Raw genomic sequence first — 20,393 nt, 5'->3', positions numbered from 1 at the left:
AGAAATCTACTGGAAAGCTTTGGAGTTAGTATTGTTAATCTAAACATGAACACTGGAATTCGACTGAACTGTAGGCACTTTTCTAAAGTGATAATCATATTATTACTACAAACATAACTCTTTTGGATAATGCAAAACTTACACCACATGCCATCATTTCACCAAATAGCCGAGGTCGAGTTTAGGCATGTACTTTCTTTTTCAGTTACTCCAGTTTTGCCACATCATGTGACTTCTTCAGGAGTTAGTCAAAGCTTAAAACATGTGAACGTAAGATGAGTTAAAAATATAAAAGACAATGCAGAGTGCCCCACCTTCACTGCTTCCTACTCCATATCAAGCTGGCAGTCATTAATTTAAAAAATATATACAGCGGAACCTTAATTTTAAGTTTCTCAGGGAACTAAGCTGAAAAAACTTAAAAACGCGGGAAAATATAAAATCTAGGAAATCTTTTAAAACATTTCTCTATGTTGGGAGCATCAAGATAGAATGTATAAAGAGAGAAAATGTAAAATTCAGGAACATAAAATCAGGGTTCCACTGTATATGTATCTTCAAATTTATCACATCTGTACAGCAGATCTATATACTGAATCTTGCTTTGAAACCCTATCATTAGTTTGTATGAATTACTTTTTGTATTTTTGAGATGTTGCATGCTCAACAAATCCCTCACATGATCACCTGCTGCAGCGCATAGTCTTTTAGAGTTTTTATGAAAAGAAAATCGAATTAAGTTTTAATAGTGTCTTGTATTTTTGTCACTTTATGCTATAACACAGTTCAGACTTGTTCCTTAAATAAAACAGAAAACAACTTACCTTCCCATGTTTCGAACTTTGACTATCCTTGTCTTAACTCTTGTGAAGCCACATCGAAATATACTCCTGCCTTTTCTACATTATACAATGAGGCTATGCCTTATCCTAGATGAAACCAATAAAATTATATCTACAACACCACTTACATAAAAATAACCATGTAATAAACATGTCATTCTCAGATATCAGCAATATTAGTTAAAAATATTACGTTTCAGTTCTGTGACAAATGTGTCAAATGCGTGTATGGAAGAACAGTGTACCATCTCATACAGACATATATGAATGAAACACTTGGTATCTAGGATTACATAGCAATTATTTCCCTGTCTGCTGTCCTACTTAATCAGTTGGCTCTATGTATGAACACATTGTTCTCATAGTGCAAATTGTTCACCTTATTATACATATGCATTAGCTGTAGGTAAATTAATCTATTGTACATTATCATCGTATAACCTAACTATAAATAATTTTCAACTCTATATAATACATGAAAAATGACCAGCAATCATAGTTATAGGAATTAACGACTCTCTGTGCCCTCCTCATCAGGAACTTTGCAAGGATCACCAGGATCGACAACTTCAGTGTTGTTAACTTCATGCTCATCCAAAGTTGCCTCTTCCTTCTGCTCGTTCAACTTTCTTTGCTCAAACATAGCATTGAGCACATCCCACAAGCAGTTTTCCTTCGGGAAATCATTGTCAACCAAATTCACCAGGAAATAGGTTGTTGCGATGTGATTTATGATGTTACGTGACTCTGATCCTTCTGGATATAGCTTGCCCCATTGCTCTTGCCACAGAGCAAAAGCTTCATCCTGGAACAACACAATGTTGACAAAAGTTACTTCACAAAAGCATGGCTCTGGTGATATCCCCTTTCATACCTCATTGAAGTTGTTTGCCTGCACTTTCTTGCCAATATCAATAACAAATTGACAAAAATTTACCGATCCATATAAAATCGCAAATTTTCCTCACAGAAATTTAATGATAAATTAACATCCTAAAAATTGTGGGTATATTTACCTTTGAAAAAATACATTTCATATTTAAACATTTATTTTACAAAACCAGAGCATATGACTCACGTATGTTTATATTCATAAAAGTAATAACAAAATAGCGGAACTTTGCACTAAATTATAGATATATCAGATCTGTAAAATTCTGCTTTATTTTTACTAATAAACTGACATTCCTAACGTACAAGGCACCTTTAGATATCCCCATTGGCCATAACAGCACATTGGTAGTACACATAATTTCACTTACTTTCCAGACCTTGAAGCTAACAGGGTCTACGACAGTTGGTTGAATTATCTCACGACCAGGAAATACTCCCCATGTCACAGCATTCGAAGCATGTTTGTGGCTGTTTGTGTAATTGCGTTTGCCCTGAAATAGAAACATGTATTAGGCATATGCTACAGACTTTCAATGCCAAAATCCTTATAGTACAGCAAAACAAAGCACATTCTGTGAGCTTTCAGACCAAAACAACAAGTGTCGAAACAAACCTACAGAAATAAATACAATATTTTGCACTGAAGTGTCAAAACAAGCTGTGTATATATATTGCTTATTGCTTGCACGTTTCTCAGACCGGACTATTTTCTCAATACATCATGTTTGTCATGCACACATAGTGAAGGCTTTTTTACATATTGGAGAGGCTGGTGTCAGTTCAGTGTGAAACTCCATGTCTTATGTCACTTACCACTTCAGTCTGAAAGGTCACTTAAAATATATGATTGTGACTACACAGGGTAACAAAAGAGAATACAAACAAAAACATGGAACAACACACTACATTAGGCAAGAATGTACAAAATACTAACCGTGCTATTTATGATGTGATAATTTACAGACTGGAATGATGGTAATACTTGTTGCAGTGCGTAGACGTTCTCCTTGCATGTAAAGAATTCTATGTATGCTTTCTGGTACACATAGCCTCCTGTGACACCCCATCCAAGAATTGGATCCGTGCTAGATACACCATTAGCATTGGGCTAAAATAAATACAGTTGTATTACAGGTTTATTTTTCTTTAGAGGCAGCCTAATTAAAAACTATACACATACTTAGACAGACAGTGTTTGTGGTGAAGCTTCAGGACAGGATAGGCACTGATGAGGTGGTTCGGACATATAAAGAGGATGGATACAGAAATACTACCAGTAAGAGCTTAGCATGCACGAGGAGTGGCAATAAGGACAAAGGAAGACAAAGATGTTGGTGGAAAGAGCAGATAGCGGAGAGTGTTAGGAGAAGAGGACACTGTGGAAAGAGAGGACTGGTGGAAGACCAGAAAAAAATGGAGAGGCTTGACTTCTATGCCGACTAAGCCCGAGGCAGGAAACGATGATGACACACACACACACACTTAAATTATATAAGTTACCATGATCTGTTCATTGCTCTTAGGCCTAGTCAATAAGAAAAGTACTGTTATATCTACATATACCTAAAATCAAAGCTGTTAGTAAAACAAAAATTTAATATTATTACCAATATTGGCTAATATCTTGGCGGAGTCTGAATATTCTAGTATGCAAATTAGTTTTTTTAAAAAAAGAAGTAAAAAATAGATATCTAATTTAACAGCAGATATGTTAACGTCCTGATTTTCACATGTAAATCTACCATTGGTTTTAAGCCAAACATGATAGTTAAACACATTAGAATAATTGGAAATTGCTAAAATCTGCATTGTTTTGCCCTAATGTAATGATTTCAAGTTTTTCAAAAAATAGAAAAAAGTTTATCTAGTTTATGTTGTATTTAAAAAAAATCATAGAAAATATGTTCTTAAGTGTGTTATTATTTAACATTTTTTTCTGAAATCTAGAGCACAGCCTCTTTTCACAGATATATAGTATGTTACATTTTATATACATTTTCTTACATTTATGATTTTTTCTGCAACTACTTTTTGAAAGTAAAAAAACTATAACACTGAATAAAAGTTAATGAAAACATAAATTGATAAGGTAATACAGAATTAATTAATGAAAATAAGCTAAAAGCTTCCTTTTAGGATCAAAATTGTCACTAACTGAAAAATACTTCCACAATGTGCATTATTCAATGCTATTCTTAAGAGTATGGACAAAAGCGCCACCTAATTCGACATGAGTACAAGTAAAATTTAGCAACTAAGAAAAGAGACATCTAGAGGTTGGAATTTGAAAGAGGCGGTTACAACACACATGCGCAGGAGAGACAGTGCAATTATAGCTCATTGTTCATTCGCAATAGAATTTTATAGTGAATGATGGGCTATGCCCGTTACACATCTTATTGGACAGAAACTATATGATGGGCTATGCTCATTGCTCATACGGAAAGGGTTAAACAATATAAACAGAAAATATAAACACAAATAAGGAAAGAAAAGAACTAGTTCAATATTCAAACATGCGAGAAAAAAAATGTCCTTGCTCTATTTAGAAATATTGACCTTCATAGAGAAAATTACCTGTGAATTGATTGTAAGAATACCCTTCTTATTGACCTCTGCTAACTTTGCTGTTAGAAGTGAAGTTTCTGGTCTAAGTTCTTCATCATTCCACGGAGTTCTCACCACCTGAAAGGTGACGAGACATCAAATATGGACAAGATATTCGTAATACTGAAATATTCAAAAACTCTATCCCAAACTATGTCAGGGTTTCATAAAAACAAAATTCCCTGACTTTTTCAGGTTTACCAGACTAGGAACCAACATTCTTCAGGCTAAAGGCCAGGGCAATTCATAAATATATATATTTTAGCTTAGAATCTCACTTAACCAAGATTTTAGAACATTCACTTCACATGTAAAAGTGACAAGGGTAGGATTGGCCTATGGTTAACAAAGAATTATTTTTATAAAAAATCATGATAGCATAAATAATCAGTGGTGACCGCCCCCAAACAAATTATATTTTGTTGCAATTAGTGCAAAAATTAAATATTTATATTTCCGCTATATAATTTTTGAACTAATGGCAACAAAATATAATTGGGGGGGATGCAGTCCTGCACTCTCTCCTCATCAGCCACCACTGTAAATAATACATAATTATAGTAAAAATTCGTAATAAAATCTGTATTAATTCTAATATCTACCAAACACAACCTATAAATTGCAACAAGAAAGTTGGAGATTTCAATAGTCACTTTCTACATGAAAATAGTTCAAAACATGACCTTTTCCTAAAGTAATTAATACACAATTTCTACTGTAACTACCATACCGGTAATACTTAGTATATATTATATATATGTATATATATACTCAGTATACAGATTGTTACGAAATTGGAGTATGGTGTGTCCACAACAGGTATGGTGTGACCACAACAAACTTAAAATTTCTTATGACAGTAAAAAATTCTCACATGTGCCGGCAACATACTTGTTAAAAATCAACAATAAACACACAAACAGCACGGTAAAAAACACTTTAAAATTTTTTCCGAGCTTTTGATTCCATCTCGAAATCATCATAAGGGCTAGTTGAGTGACGACGAAGTGGACACTGTTGAAGTTCTGCTGGGGCTACTCACTGTGTCTGCCGGAAGATGTCGTTGTGGTCTTGCAGTGTTGGGATTGATGGCTGAGGTAGAAGGATTTTTACGTTCCACTGTGTGGTACCATGATAAATAAAGATTTCCACATAAATTGTCATTGAGATTATTTGTGTTTTTGATCATGTGTATACCTTCCTCAATATCCAGTTCCATTTTTCCTTTAGCCTCTGATAAAAAGGAAAAGCAATCCTGTGGTAATTGGTGGTTGGTTTCAGTGACTTGTTTGGCCAATGCAGAAGAACTTTCTTCCCTGCATGCGTACCCTATGTGGTCTGCGAATCTGTCCATAATAGGTATCTTGTATTGGCCTATATATTTCCTGCTGCATTTGCATTTAATGCTGAAGATGCCAGAATTCATTAAAGGATCTTTGTCGGAAGTCTTGAAGCTGACTAGTGTTTGGCCTAGGGATGTGCCGAAGCCGATTGCAGATGTATGAAAATTGACACATCGGCATCGGAATCGGCAAGAATCCGATATTTAAACTGGTACAGATTATACTAGAGTTTTTACCTTCTAATAAGTTTTATATTCTAGTTTTGTAAGATTTATTGAAAATTTGGCTATGATTTGTCATTATTGTAGAGTTTTTGTAATAAAATTATTGCAAACTCTCATTCAGAGGATCAACCTAACTATAAATCGGAAATAAAACAATACATTGCTGAACCAGGATCTGCTGTTGTATTGGAAATTCAAAAATGAGTATTCAAACCTGAAGCAAGTCCTGAGAAAATACTTGGGCATACCTGCTGCATCAGTATTCAGTGATTGAGTGTTCAGTGTTGCTGAACAGATTTGCGATAAGAGAAGAAGTAGTTTACTTCCTGAAGTGCTTCCAAATCTCGTATTTCTGAAGTGGAATCTGGCAGAACAGGAATTCATTTTGCATTTCAAAGAACTGCTTGTGTACTAATGTTAAATCTCTAGGTTCACATAACCTTTTGTAGATGCAAATGTACATTCGCATCTCTTGAGAATATATATGTATATACATATGATATGCAACAAAAATATACATAGCAAATTTATTTTTGTCATGCTGACAATAACATCCCATTTCTGTTTAATAATCTTATATATCAAAATCGGTTAAATATCGGCATCGGTATCGGTTCCAAAAAATATCGGTGAGTACATCGGCATCGGTAAATTTTCAGCTTCGTCACATCCCTAGTTTGGCCTATGGATTTTCCAGGTTTGTATGCTATTTTGTACTTCCATTTTTCTAGGATGCATCAGAGTTTGGTGGAGAGATCTGATAGAAATGAGATGCCTAATCATAATCGGGAGTCCTCTAATTCTTTTGTGGGATGGTTGTTTCTGGTTGTGTTTCACTTTTGCAGGTTGTGGTCTATAATTTTGGGACTGTAACTGTTGAGGATGGCCTGTTGTCTTAAGAGCCTTCTTGTCTTCTTGCAACACTTTGTTGTTGGAAACAAACAAGGACTTACCAAAACTGCAAGACTGCAACATCATCTTCTGCCAGACAGCGAGTAGCGCCAGCGGAACTTCAATCGTGTCCACTTCATTGTCACTCGACCAGCCCTGGTGATGATTCCCAGTGTTTTCTATTGTGCTGTTTGTGGGTTGATTTTAACAAGTATTAACATTTCTTGTTTGTCTTTTGTTTTCTTTGTTCAAAAACTTACTTTTAGTTCACTCTACAAAAATGTTGATTTTTCCAGAAACAAAGTAAATTTCCCTAATGTTTCCATGACTTTTGCAGAAAAAGTAAATTCCTAATTTTTCCAAGATTTCTAGGTTTTCCAGACTGGTAGACACCCTGTATGTGAACACGTCAAATCATACAGAACTTTTAAATAATAATAATAATAAGTACATGACTTAATAATTGCAATTTTTTATTCTTGCAGAACATTTATAATATATGTTCTACAAGTACTCATATATTTATGCTTGGGGAAGGGAAGATTTGGTAGCAAGTTAATGCTCACTTATCCATGACAGCAGATGACACAAAGCACAAAGAAGGAACAAGTAACAGTGCATCTAGTGGCATGGCAGAAAACTAAGAAAAACAACAGAAGCTTGCTAAACAACATTACAAGTTCCAGGGAGGACGGCGACAGTGGTCACAGAAATTAATAGATAATAAAAACCAGTATTGCAAATAATGAGTACTTCATTTTAGTATATTAATAAATTACTCGTGTAGTTATGTACATTATATAATTAATAGAGTGGATTGTGAAACACATGTTTCCGCTCCACACGCTGTACCCTTAGTGAATGAAGACAGACAGTCTTTGAAATGAATCGGAAATAACCATTAAATTGTGCAACGTGGAAGTACGAAATTCCATGTAAGTAACAGGTAACAAGATTGGGGGAAAAAATCCAATCTGAATCCTTAAAGTGGATTTAAAACATAAACTCAAATGAACAAGATATCGTGAAGATTAAAGTTTTTGCTATTGATTAGATAACGTCAGACAAAACTGACAAACAAGTAACACTTCTCACTTTGAAATGGACCTTCAGAAATATATGCAACCTTTAATGAGCTGCACCTGCTGCTAGCCATTGTATCAACAGACTACATCATGTTGTTTCAGTAGGTTTAAGCACACGCAATTAATGCTTTATTAGTAGAGCCACGTATTTATGGAGAACAAAAGATCATGATTTCAGTACAAAATCTATGCACATTTTGGGATCGAAGGCTGTATATAAAATGGCATTTTGGTGTTAAAATTGTGAATAAAAACATAAATTTGATTTAAAAACTACACTAATTACACAAAATAAACATTAAACATTTCCATCCTAATAGCACATTTATGTAGTTATGAGAGTATTAAGTTTATTCCTGTGTATTTTTGCTTCTCCAATATTTATAGCATAATTAATAAATTTTCCATCATTTGCATAACTCGCAGGATAATTCAGACTTCAGAAAGTGCCACATCAGTAAATAAACTCTAAATTTCATTAACTCTATATGACAAGTTCTGTCATATGGCTTGTTTTATTAACTATACCTATGCGCATGTTGAATAATTTAAGATTACTAGCACATGTCCATATGCACAAAAAACATTATGTTCAGAGAATTCACGAAAAATGGTGTATAAATGCCGTTAGAATTCATTTCTACTCATGTTAATTTCTGAAGGTGGCGAAAGATGGCACCAATCAGAATTTTACGAATAAACCGTAAATTATTGAATTGCATCTCGCTTGGATATCAATATAATGACAACTTCAATTTTTAGTCATATTTAAACATTCTGGTAATACATTTTAACCTTACGTTATAAGATCTTTTATTTTCGTAAGAAATACCGCGGAAAGCTTGGTGTCGATTTATGTACAGGGACGTTTTGACCAGATGGTGATTGTATCGGTTCCTGCAATTTGCATACTTGTTCCTGAGTTATAATTCATACAGTGCATTATTCTCCATTCTTCTGCATAAACAAAACAATTATGATTATTCAAGGTTTATTACAATAAGATAATTGACAATGTACATATGCATATATTGCTCCATAATACATTTGAAAAAATTGTTACGTTGACGTGGTAAAACGTGTTGTGAAAAAAGTGAGTAAGGGCCCCGGGAGGAGGTTCGGGCACATCGGAGAAGGAACGAGGGAAGGAAAAATCTTCAGATTATCGCGTTGACACGGCAAGAGGATGGTTATAACAAGATGATTCTTAACTATGAATGTATGGAGATCTGTCAGACTAATATGTGAAATGGGACACATCAGTAGGACATTGGATATGATTGATGGAAAAAGGTAGGGGATGCGTTTGATGTTCTGCAACTCAACCCACCATGAAGTAAGCTGGCATTCATCATATTTTACTGCATGAGCTCATGTCTTCGTACATTATTGGTAGATCTGCCTAATATACGATCGTAGATAAAAGCATGCTTGCGAGTGTTTCGTGTGGTACAAAGAAAATGGTAAATTGTTCGTACTGAACCGTGTGGTTATAGCAAATGCAGGGCAACGCCATTGCTATCAAAAGTTGAGTTTTATGGTAAAACTTGTATAAAAACTAACGTAATCCACTCAGAAAAGATGGAACTTAGCACAGATGTAAACTAGTGATTTGCATCTTGATTTCAGTTACTGACAAAGTATATTTTCAACTTTTATTTTGTTTTTCAAGGTCACTTGTCCGTACATGGAAATGCTGGTTGCACATAAAGACATGGTCTTGTATCAGCTGTGCGACGTGAAAATTAATGTGTAGTATGAGTTAATCCTTTCAGACTTGGGATAGTTAGATACTGCCATCACTTTATAAGAAATAATATGTCAGATTGAGCTAGCCTTGACTAATTTAAAAGCAAATACACATTGTAGTAAGTGTCTCTTTCAGGGTAAATTAATCAGGTGTTCATGTTGGTATAAACAACATCGTTTGTTATAAGAAATAATATGATAATATGTCAGTTTGAGGTAGTCTTGACTAATTTACCAGCAAATACACATTGTAGTAAGTGTATCTTTCAGGGTAAATCAATCAGCTGTACATGTTGGTATACACAACATCGTTGTTTAAAAGAAGAAACAGAATTTTCTCAACGCTCTTAAGCGACAGATATGTAAAATTAACATACTAATAAAGCAGTTCAATAGTTTATGAATTCTATATCACTCGGAATTTGCACACAAGAATTAATCTGTACTTGATGCATGAATCCATGTTCTGCATTCTCTTTCAGCAGGGGGAAGTTTGGGTATGCTATTGATGTATCCAGTATTATCACACATACTAAACAATCTCACCAAATGTTTGGGAATATATAATGAGGTATTTCTGTTCTGTGCTCATCCTTGACATTTGCCAGTATTAAGAATTTTGTTCTGTTGGGTTTAAAATAACATGCAGAATGTTTAAAAGAACATACAAAATTAAAATTATTCGTGTTTCTGGGAAATGAGTATACACGAGGGTGTGTTTGAATATTAAGGATTGGGTGCAAGTTCAGAATATTGGAATTCAAATATCACTCCAGAGGGATATGACAGATAGTTGTTCTAAATATCCATAGGGTGCTCCTGAATTTGGTAAACAGAAATAAATTAATCTCTTATTTAAGGGGGTTCTAAAGCCATGCTAAAGCATAGACCCAAATTTCTAAGGATGACCATACAACTAATATAGATTCGGTAAGGAAGAAATTTTCCGATATAAAAGATTGTTTTATTCACTAGAACATGTGAACTTTATAATTTTGTTACGTTTGAAGGGATTTGAGTAAATAACAGAAAATATAAGGTATCCGTCATGTTCAAACTGCTGCGGACAGATGACGCTGAAGTGGTAGTTTTGTTAATACCGGTGCATTTTCTTTCTTTTATGATTAGTATGGAAGATTTCGTGGTGAAACAAAGATCACATGTTCTTCCCGCAAGGATCTGAAATACTATGTGAAAAAATGAAAACATTTCATACCTTCAGAGAGTAGTGCTTATTATTAAAATTTTTGAAGTGGCGTTTCGTCGCAATATAATCCGTGGTGCAGATTTTAGCCAATACTGTTGCCAAGATTTCATTCCGTGTTCTCTAACGATATGATCAATGCAAGTTCTTAAAAGAGTGAAAATCAAATCAAGCTTATCGAATCCCGTACATTTACGAGAACATGGGAACAAATATTCCACGGAGGATGTTAAAAAGCTGAACAAGCTCGAAGGTAAGTCTTAATATTTAATTGCTTGTTGCTTAATATTATTCATCAATAGCAAAATGTTTGAAATATAGGCGAAATGTATAATTTATTTACATGTTGAAGAAATATCTTCTGATGTAATTTCTGTGACAATATCGCTTGAACCTATCAATTTCTTAAACACTGCATGACTTTTTTACTTCCAAACGAAGTTGATAATTCTTTGTAAATGTAAAATCAGAATAGAATGTTATATTTTACGTTAAGCATAATCCTAATAACTACCGTTTTGAGATCATTACTATAGCATAAAATATACGTAGCTTAATATAGGTTATATCTGATTGATATCATTAAACCAATATTGCATAAAATGCTCTATTTTCATTCCTGTAAGTTAATTTCCAAACCTAGGAAACTCGTGCTATTCACATGTACAACATCGGAATGTTTATTACAAATCAGTAGTTTGTTTAAACTTTGCCCTTGTACATGGTTGAAACGAGTACTTTCTGACCTATTTCCTACAAGTTTTTTTTCCTCTTTTTATTTTTGAAGCAGTTCGCAAATATTCATATGTATTAAGTAGGTCAGGCTAAGTTAGGTTTGATTCGAATAGATGTAATGTGATATCCCTGAATGTTTGCAAGTTTCGGACACAGTTCTGTTATCTTCCTTTACAGAAACACGTCAGAAAACTGGTTCTGTAAACTGTATGAAGCTCTTCTGTTTTCTTGTCCTTTTATAATTTAGGCCGGCTCAAAATGAGAGTGCATTTTGTCAAATAACTTGATGCTGTATATATTTTAAAGTGTAAAAGTCTACCCTAACAGTTTTGAGACTAAAGTCTTACCGTCTATCGAACACAACTCTACATTTACTGAGAATTTCCAAATGAGTACCGGTATAGATAAATGAAGATACTAGTTCCCATACTTGAAAGTACAAGGGCCATAATTTAATTGTGGATGACACAGAGCTTCATAGAAATCATAATTTCTCCTGATTATGCTACGTATATTTGGTCCAACATCAGATTGAATTTCAGTAGCCGTTTGCACTAAATAGTTTACTTTGAATACCAGAGAGTATGAAGCTTGACTAGTTTTTCTCTCAGACCTATGACTGATTGATTTTGCATGGACGTCTGATATTATCATTCCATATAGTTAAATGCTTTAAGAATGCTTTTTTTGCTTCTTGGATGGTCCACTATGTAGGACTCTCGTGTATACAAATTTAGCCTCATTAACTTTACCCCACAAGACTACTTCTGACATCGATATTCTGACCTAAAAGTATCACGAAACAGTTTGTCTCGTCCATACCTTTCATTTGATATATTACATGAACATATTTGGATGAGTTTGAATTTGACCTTTTATGGTCAGAATATGACCTTGAAATGACCTATAAGGTCGAAATTTTTGGTGGCATCCACCCTAGTTTTTCTGTCAGACCCATGACTGATGCATTTAGCATGAATGACTATTATTAACATTCCATGCAGATAAAAGTTTTTTAAAAGCTTTTTTGCTTCTTGGCGGGTCTACTATAATAATTCAAATAAAAATATAGTAGGAACTGAATTTCCATTTCATAATGTACTTCTGTTATTTTACCTCCAACTTCTGCTCTTTGAGACAATGATGATGAATAATGATTTGATAAAATGGATGATAATAATAATCGTTTATTTTTAAGTGTTGAGCACAGTATGAAACCTTATACAGCACTAAGTCAAATACAAATACAAAAGCACAAAGTTACACGAATGAAATACATAAGCTGCAGAATAACATAACAAGTTAGCACATCCACACCTCAAGTTACAGTTTTCAATGAGATCCATTATATCTCTGATACTAATAATTGTTTATTGTTATATAATATTGTGCAATTAACTGTGTATTGTTCTAATAACAATAATGATCATATTTATTGAAGTGATGATAATGATTAAACAACCACTATGTTATACAAAATTAAAAAATTGAATACATAATTATAAAATAAAACAGTGGATCCTACAATTTTATACATCAACATACATTCAAATTGTAGGTTTCAACAAGATCACCTACTAAACCTCTTGCCTTGTTTAGGCATGTGAGAATTGAGATATACCTATGGGAATATCTGGGAATTTTATAAGCTATATTATTCAAAAAGTATTCACTGTCAACTTGGAAATTTAATATCTTCTCTACAAATGGAACAAAGATAATGATATAAATACATACATGAAACCAGGATTCAAACTGGAGGAACCTCACTGCATATAGCGTTGCAATCATCACTCTACTATGAAAATATTTCTAACAATTATTTTGCAAATTTCTGTTTTAGGCTCATCATATTTAACATTCATTATAAAGTTAGATCACTGAAGTGAGCTCATATCGTAAACCAAACAGCCCTTTAATGAGAGGACGATATCATTAAGCATTATAGTGCCGATTCGATCCATTATTTTCAAATCCATTTATACAACATCTGTAAGTTCCATTATTAACTCAACTTGTCTAAGGTTGTTACAATTTAATATCAATAGTTTTTGAACATGTTTTGTAAGTTCATAGTCTCATATATGATGTTAAAACTATTTTTATTTGTTCCTTTTGCAGATGAGCATTTGAGAATCTAATCGAAGTGTCTTCTACCAATAGTAAAGAGCACTCTTGAAATTTGTACAAAAGGACAATAGGTTTGACCGACAGTTGCAGTTGCGTACCATGGCGGTTGGTGTATAAGCTTCTACGGAATATAAATCAACAAAGTGGACTGTTTGAACTTTACATGGAAGAGTACATACATTTTTGCTTGCTAGCGTAAACACTTGATTGAATGGTGATGATTTCCTAGAAATCAAGAGTCCAAAATATGCTAGATGTTTCAAGCGTTAATAATATCTGATAGCAACTGGTCATCAATTGTAAATTGTATATTAGGGGAAACAGGAGAAACAAAACAGTGCGAAAGGGATGTGACTTACCTGTCTTGTCTGTCAAGCATTGGCACGCATTCATTGATAGTCTTGCAAGTTGAAATTTTGAGAGTTATTTTGAAAAATCCTAAGAAAATAAATTTCTTCCTGAATGCGATGATGATTTGCAAAAAGCATATCTCTCAGACAGTGGGGGCAATTAGGGGGAGGTGCAGATGTCCCCACTTTTACCCCAATACTATACAAAATCTTATGTGCCAATTGAAATTAAAGTGTCCTTGCCCTCTCCAAGTTTTGGAACCCAATCGCCAACACTGCTCTCGGAGAACGGAATAATGTTTTGCAGGGTACGATAAAGAAAAATAATAAATTTGCATTGAAACAACAACGTAAATATGATTTTATATATCCCGACAATCTACTTTTAGTAGTCCCTGTAAACAATGATTTGTAAGCTATTGGACTTCTATTCTAATGGTATTTCAGGGTGGCTACTCTTGGACCATGATAAAATTCAAGTATAATTCCCGGTTTTCAAGGCGAACTTTCCAAAAATTCAAGCAGATGTATTCTCTATTGGATTGGATTGATTTAAAATTGTGTGGGAGCGTTTTTCTCTATTTCAACCTTACGTATTACCGCCTCTCAACATCCACACACAAATATCTTAATAATATAAAGGGTCTATGTGATTCCAACATCCAAAAATTATAATTCAATTAAAGGGTATACGTAATATAATTAAAATATTTAATTTAAGGTGATGAGTTTCTATTTACAATCAGAGGCGCAACCACGAATATTTGTCTGAGCGGGCGGGGAGAAAGTGCCAGGATCAACATACTAATACTAATACTAATAATAATAATAATGTTAATAATAATGTTAATAATAATGTTATGCTTTATTTTACTTCGCTTCTTGTGCGACGTTTGGCTAATTTGCGAAGATGGAGATGAGTGATATGATGAAATTGATAAATGGACAATCACAAACATCCATGCCCAAGCCAGGATTCGAACCCGCCGAGACCAACATTGTTGTTATTATTATTATTAGTAGTAGTAGTAGTAGTTGTAGTAGTATCAAAGACGACATTATCCTCGTAAATTATGCAAAAAGGGGGTAGAAGTTGGTGCTAAAGCATTTGTGTTCGAACAAACTATTTCAATTATTTTTTCTCCACACGGCACAGTAGTTTGGATCCCACTTCAAACTGTAGGTCCAGTCCCGATTAGTCTTTCTGTGCATAAAGTGGACTTAAAACCACAAATCAATCAATCAATTTTACAACATTTTTCATTTAGTTAGTTCGTCTCCCAGGGCCGACTACCCTCCCATCCTAGATATGGTTATAAACTTCATAAGACTAAGAAAAGCAGGAATTGCGAGCGAAGCGATCAAGAAAATTTTTCGAAAATAAATTTTATTTGCATAAAATGTGAAAAGGATTTGGATTAGAAAAAGTTGTAATTTTTCACGTCTACGGAGAAAATTCAAGTAAAATTCTCGCATAATTCCCGGAATTCAAGGAATTCCCTGAGTAGCAACCCTGTATTTATCACTGTATTGTATCTTCCCTCGAAATACGTCTACTTTATACACAGAAAGGCATATTAGGACTGGTCCTACAGTTTAAAGTGGGATCCAAACCACTATATACAGTCACCGGCAATAAAAATGGGACACCTATATTCTGAAATACCCGCATCCCTGCAATGTGTTATGTGTGTTGCCTAACTCAACTTGCCATTAAAAATTTGCTATGACAATTCACTCATCGCCGTAGACATAGACAACACACAAGACGCATTGTAGAGAAGGGAGACTTTCAGGATCTAGTTGTCCCATTTTTATTTGACGATCACTGTACACTCACCGTCTATCGAACCTGGGACTCCTGTATTACAAGGCGATTACGTTACCACTTTGCCAAGGGGGAGGCTCAACTTCTCTCGCAATTCATACCAATATGTTGCTGAACTCGATGATATATCAGCAGTGTTTCAATAGTTACTCTTTAAAAGTAACTCCGAGTTAATCACTTGAGAAAGTAATTCGCATATAATTACTGTTATTACTGTTCTTTAGAAAGTACCTAACATAGTTATGATTACAGTTACTTTACTCTAGATTTGTTTCATCTCGTAAGACGTTGTTCGGAACACGAGTGCAAGCGCGATGTCCTTTTCACCACCGATGACCATCAAATCCTTAGCATTAAGTTTCATGAAATTATAACTTATTTCTTACATCTCATGTACAAACATTGAGGCAATAAAATTCACAGTAAAATTCTGTTACAAAGCAATGACGATTAACATTTCATTTTATTTTGTTGAGCAAACCAAATATTTTTTAGAATTTTTGTTGAACTATAAAATTACTGTGTCCATGAGAAATGTTGGATATTATGTATGTAGTCTTATGTGGTAAGTGTTCTAATACAAATACACTTAGGATACATCCTGGCTCTTGACGAAAAAATACAAAATTGTTCTCATGATCTCAAGATTTTAGTAATCAACAATTGATTGATTGATTTGCTTTATTTTTACTTCGCTTTTTGTGCCACTTTTGGCTAATTTACACAGATGGGGATGAGTGATGATGTGATGAAATTTATGAATGAATAGTGACAAACATCCATGCCCAGGCCATGATTCGAACCTGCGACCCCTAGCGTCGTAGCGCGATGCGCTAACCACTCCGCCACAGGGGCCAGCTTTAATAATCGTCAATTTACCCATTCTTTGAGGAGAACATTTGGTTCAAGATAATATTTCTTTCCATGCAGTAAAGTACTTGTACAACTTACTACAGTTAGGTGGAAAAATATCTGAGTTACAATTACTAATTTCATAACGTAAGTAGTTTACAGTTACTGTTACTTGAAAATGTTACTGATACTTCCGAAGATTCTATATCAGCTGCAGAACTGAAAACATTTTTCTTTCAAAATCATGATATTAAAACTCAGTAAAAAATAAGGGTGCAGAATTCCATGTTTATTCACTTCAAGGATAAAAGATTAAGGATCGTTAGAGAACGCTAATATTTATAAATATTTACAAAATGTTCACTGAAATTCTGCAAATTTATGAAGAAAATCTGGTAACGTCACCGATAAAAGATATAAATGTGTTCAAGTACTGTCATATAAAGTGAATTCTACAGTCAACGCAGCATTCGCTTCAAACGTAATTGCAAAATGTTTTCAATTATTTCAATTACTCTCCTTACTTTATGCATTTCGTGTTTGAATTAACTACAGTTATCTTTGTATGTTCTCTTCTGCTTTTGAAATATTAAAAGAAATACATAATACCATACAAGGGATTTTATATTACTATTACGACTATTACTATCTTCCATTGCTGATAAATTGTTGTATTTTATTCAATAAGAACATACAACTAAAATCTCATGATAAACAATTACGTTGCTCCACATCTACTTAGATTTTTCAATAAAATCTGCTAACCAGCGTGACGTCACATCCCATCAAGAAGTACCCTAATCGACCAACCTGTATGTATCTACCTTGATTACGCGGAGATCTGGCAACATGGCCCTCGGTTGCCATGGCAAACGGTGCTGCCATCTGTTATTGAAAAATTACCACAAAATTGCCTTTAGTACGGCCTTAATTGGCTATTTTCTGTTAGCACTTTTTGTGTATATATATACATATGGTTGGGTTAAATAGCTTATTCTCTTTGTGGTTGACTTTCCCTTGCAACAACACACTCCAATCAGCGCTTCCAGCATTTCGGGCAGAACACTAGAGTGCCATCTTGGAAAGGTTCAAGGTTAATGTAGTGGTAGTTTGAGATATAGTAGATCTGTTGTTGGGGCTCTCGTGACGTGATTGCTTGCAGGTAACCCTCACCTCTGACGTACCTTTCATTTTTCCACGTAAATTTTTCTCGTGATCGATTTCGCCACTTGTCTGGTGGCTTCGTCAGGCATGTACCATCTTGCTGCGGGAAGCGTGGTTTCTTCTTCCTCCGCTTGTGCTTGTGGTGGCGCTAGTTGATGCAGTCCTTTCACTTTCTGCCGTTCTCGTGTAGGTGTAGTGTTTCCTTCTTTTACCGCGCATCGGGGTTTTGGCCTTGTACGCGACGGTTCCCTGTCTCGTCATCTGCTTTTGTGGAACGGCGCTTGTTCGCATGTGCAGGTGAGATTTTTGCAAATGCTTGAGGTCCGCGCTTGGTTTCTTGTCGTGGGGGAGGAGCAGGTTGGGTGGGTGTGCATATTCCTGATAGCAGGAAGCCAGGTTTCTTTTGAAAAATGAAAAGTAAGCTTATCAGAGTTAATTACCTATCTCCGCATAACCGCCAAACAGATAACTTCAAATACAATCTAAATTTCATGTTTTAAGTTTGTTTTGCATTTTGCAGTTCATTTTGCATCATTTCGTGACAAAACATGCAAAGTAAACATACTCACACCTTTCAAAAAATGAGAAATGAACATTGCAGTGTGTAATTTCACATTTCATGTTTCCGTCAAAAACCAAATATGCAAGCCTCTATTAATGACTGGAGGGAGAAGTAATGTTCCGGCGTGTGCAGTCTGTGGTCATGTTAACTCACTTTAGTGTGTGAAAACCTGCATGTCACTTGCTTCATTTCGCTTCAGTCTCAAAGCTTCCTAAGGACCATGAGTAACAAAAGAATCCTAATGTTTCCAATAAAATGTGTCCAAATAAGTAACATACGACATACCTTCACACCGTTCTTATTTTCCTGCTCTGTGACATAATAGTAGAACACATCCCAAACACCTTGTTCAGAATGCAACTCCTCTCCCCACATGTCAAGTAGTTCCTTCTTGGAGGTCTGCGTCTATAAAAGTAAATATTGTTTATTCATATAGTCAACACGTACTAAATCTTTATAATGAATGACTGAATGAAGGTTTATGATATGCAATATATGTTATCTTACATTTATTTTGCTATGTTGTCATACTTGGAACATACGAGGCGTATTCGTAAAGTAAGTACCATTTGCAAATATTGCCGCTGTAGCGATGCAGTCGCGACCCTGTGAGTTCTCGCTGACATCCTTCATCCGTTAGTTAGCCACAGGCACGCGTGGGAGCAGGTCATGCTTTCTCTTCGTAGTTTTCTGAAGGTTTGAAATTTTCAAGAAAATCAATCGATCCGCCGACTGTGAAGTCCGGTCTGTGATTTGTTTTCTCAATGCATGAATGGTTGAATTCTTGCCTAGAGGACAGACCACCAACAAAGATGCCTGCTGACACATTAATCCGGCTGCGTCGTGCAATTCAAAACAAAAGACACGGAATGGTTAGCGAAGGCATTGTGTTGCTTCACGACAATGCTCGTCCGCATACGGCTCAACAAACTCAAAATGTCATCACGTCATTCGGCTGGGAACAATTGTTCATCCGCCAACAGCCCTGAGTTGGCACCAAGTGACTACCATCTCTTTCTTCATCTGAAGAAGAAGTTTCTTGCTGGTCAGCGTTTCGACGAGGATGACGACGTCGAAGCAGCAGTGCATGGATGGCTTTCGTTACAGGTGGGAACATTCTGTGATGATGGGATACAAAAACTAGTGCCACGCAATGACAAATGCTTGACCAATGGTGGAAACTACGTAGAAAAGTAGTTTAAGGTCTGTAGAATGCAATGCAAATAAAAAAAGGTACGAAACTATTTTACTTTATTTTTTACACCCTTTCGGTACTTACTTTCCGAATATGCCTCATATTTATTAAAATACAAACATCCTTCAGTGTTCAACAACTTCACACACAAAGAATTTCAAAAGCTGCCTAGCAGAATAACTGTGTGTCACACATTATTACGGGTGTAAGTGTTTAGATTAATTTTTGCATTTCTTTCTAGTTTCTATGAAAATTCTCGGGGGGGATTTAAGGAAATTTCTAACTGCACAATACAAACGTTTACATTCTGTGCCAAAAGAAAGTTAGAAATTTGAACTTTCAGAATTCTCACTATTATATAAGTTTCTTTGATCATGTGTGATGTCTCATTTTTTTATTTTCTCTCTTGAATGCAAAATGTGAAGTATTGAGCATAAAATTATTTCCATTGTTGGAGTAGAATATGATGATTGTCTCTAAAGCTAACAGAACAATGACAATTACCTTTTGTATAAAATGTGCACAAAAGTATTTAATTTAATGGCTTTCATATGCAGACCTGTCTGAGCTTAATTTCTTTTAAAATTAATGTGTTGTCTTTTTTAAATGAAGCACCGAGATTTGTATTACAAATCAAAATCATAGACAACTTAAGAAACTTTTAACTGCTTCAGGCCACACATGTAGGAAGGAGAAGCAAGAATGGGCAGAATACACCTAAGCATATTCTTGATGCTG

At 34.8% G+C, this 20,393-nt stretch overlaps 1 protein-coding gene across 3 annotated transcripts in view; it reads right to left on the bottom strand.

Annotated features, from left to right (window-relative positions):
• Window positions 1-460: 460 nt before the first annotated feature.
• Window positions 461-20,393, bottom strand: part of LOC145981496 (methylenetetrahydrofolate reductase (NADPH)) — a 59,397-nt gene continuing 39,464 nt past the window's right edge. For all 3 annotated transcript variants that reach the window (XM_083114765.1, XM_083114766.1, XM_083114767.1), the window contains 5 exons: window positions 18,746-18,865; window positions 4,314-4,421; window positions 2,671-2,844; window positions 2,105-2,227; window positions 461-1,647 (listed from right to left, as the gene is read on the bottom strand). In XM_083114765.1, the coding sequence (XP_082970891.1) occupies window positions 1,351-1,647; window positions 2,105-2,227; window positions 2,671-2,844; window positions 4,314-4,421; window positions 18,746-18,865 (822 nt within the window). In that variant the 3' untranslated portion in view covers window positions 461-1,350. The remainder of the gene's footprint in view (window positions 1,648-2,104; window positions 2,228-2,670; window positions 2,845-4,313; window positions 4,422-18,745; window positions 18,866-20,393) is intronic.

The sequence above is a fragment of the Lepisma saccharinum genome, chromosome 29, assembly GCF_977018435.1.
Source record: "Lepisma saccharinum chromosome 29, izLepSacc3.1, whole genome shotgun sequence".
NCBI lineage: Eukaryota > Metazoa > Arthropoda > Insecta > Zygentoma > Lepismatidae > Lepisma > Lepisma saccharinum.
The sequence above is the reverse complement of the archived record's forward strand: the minus strand, read 5'-3'. Positions and strand labels throughout refer to the sequence as shown.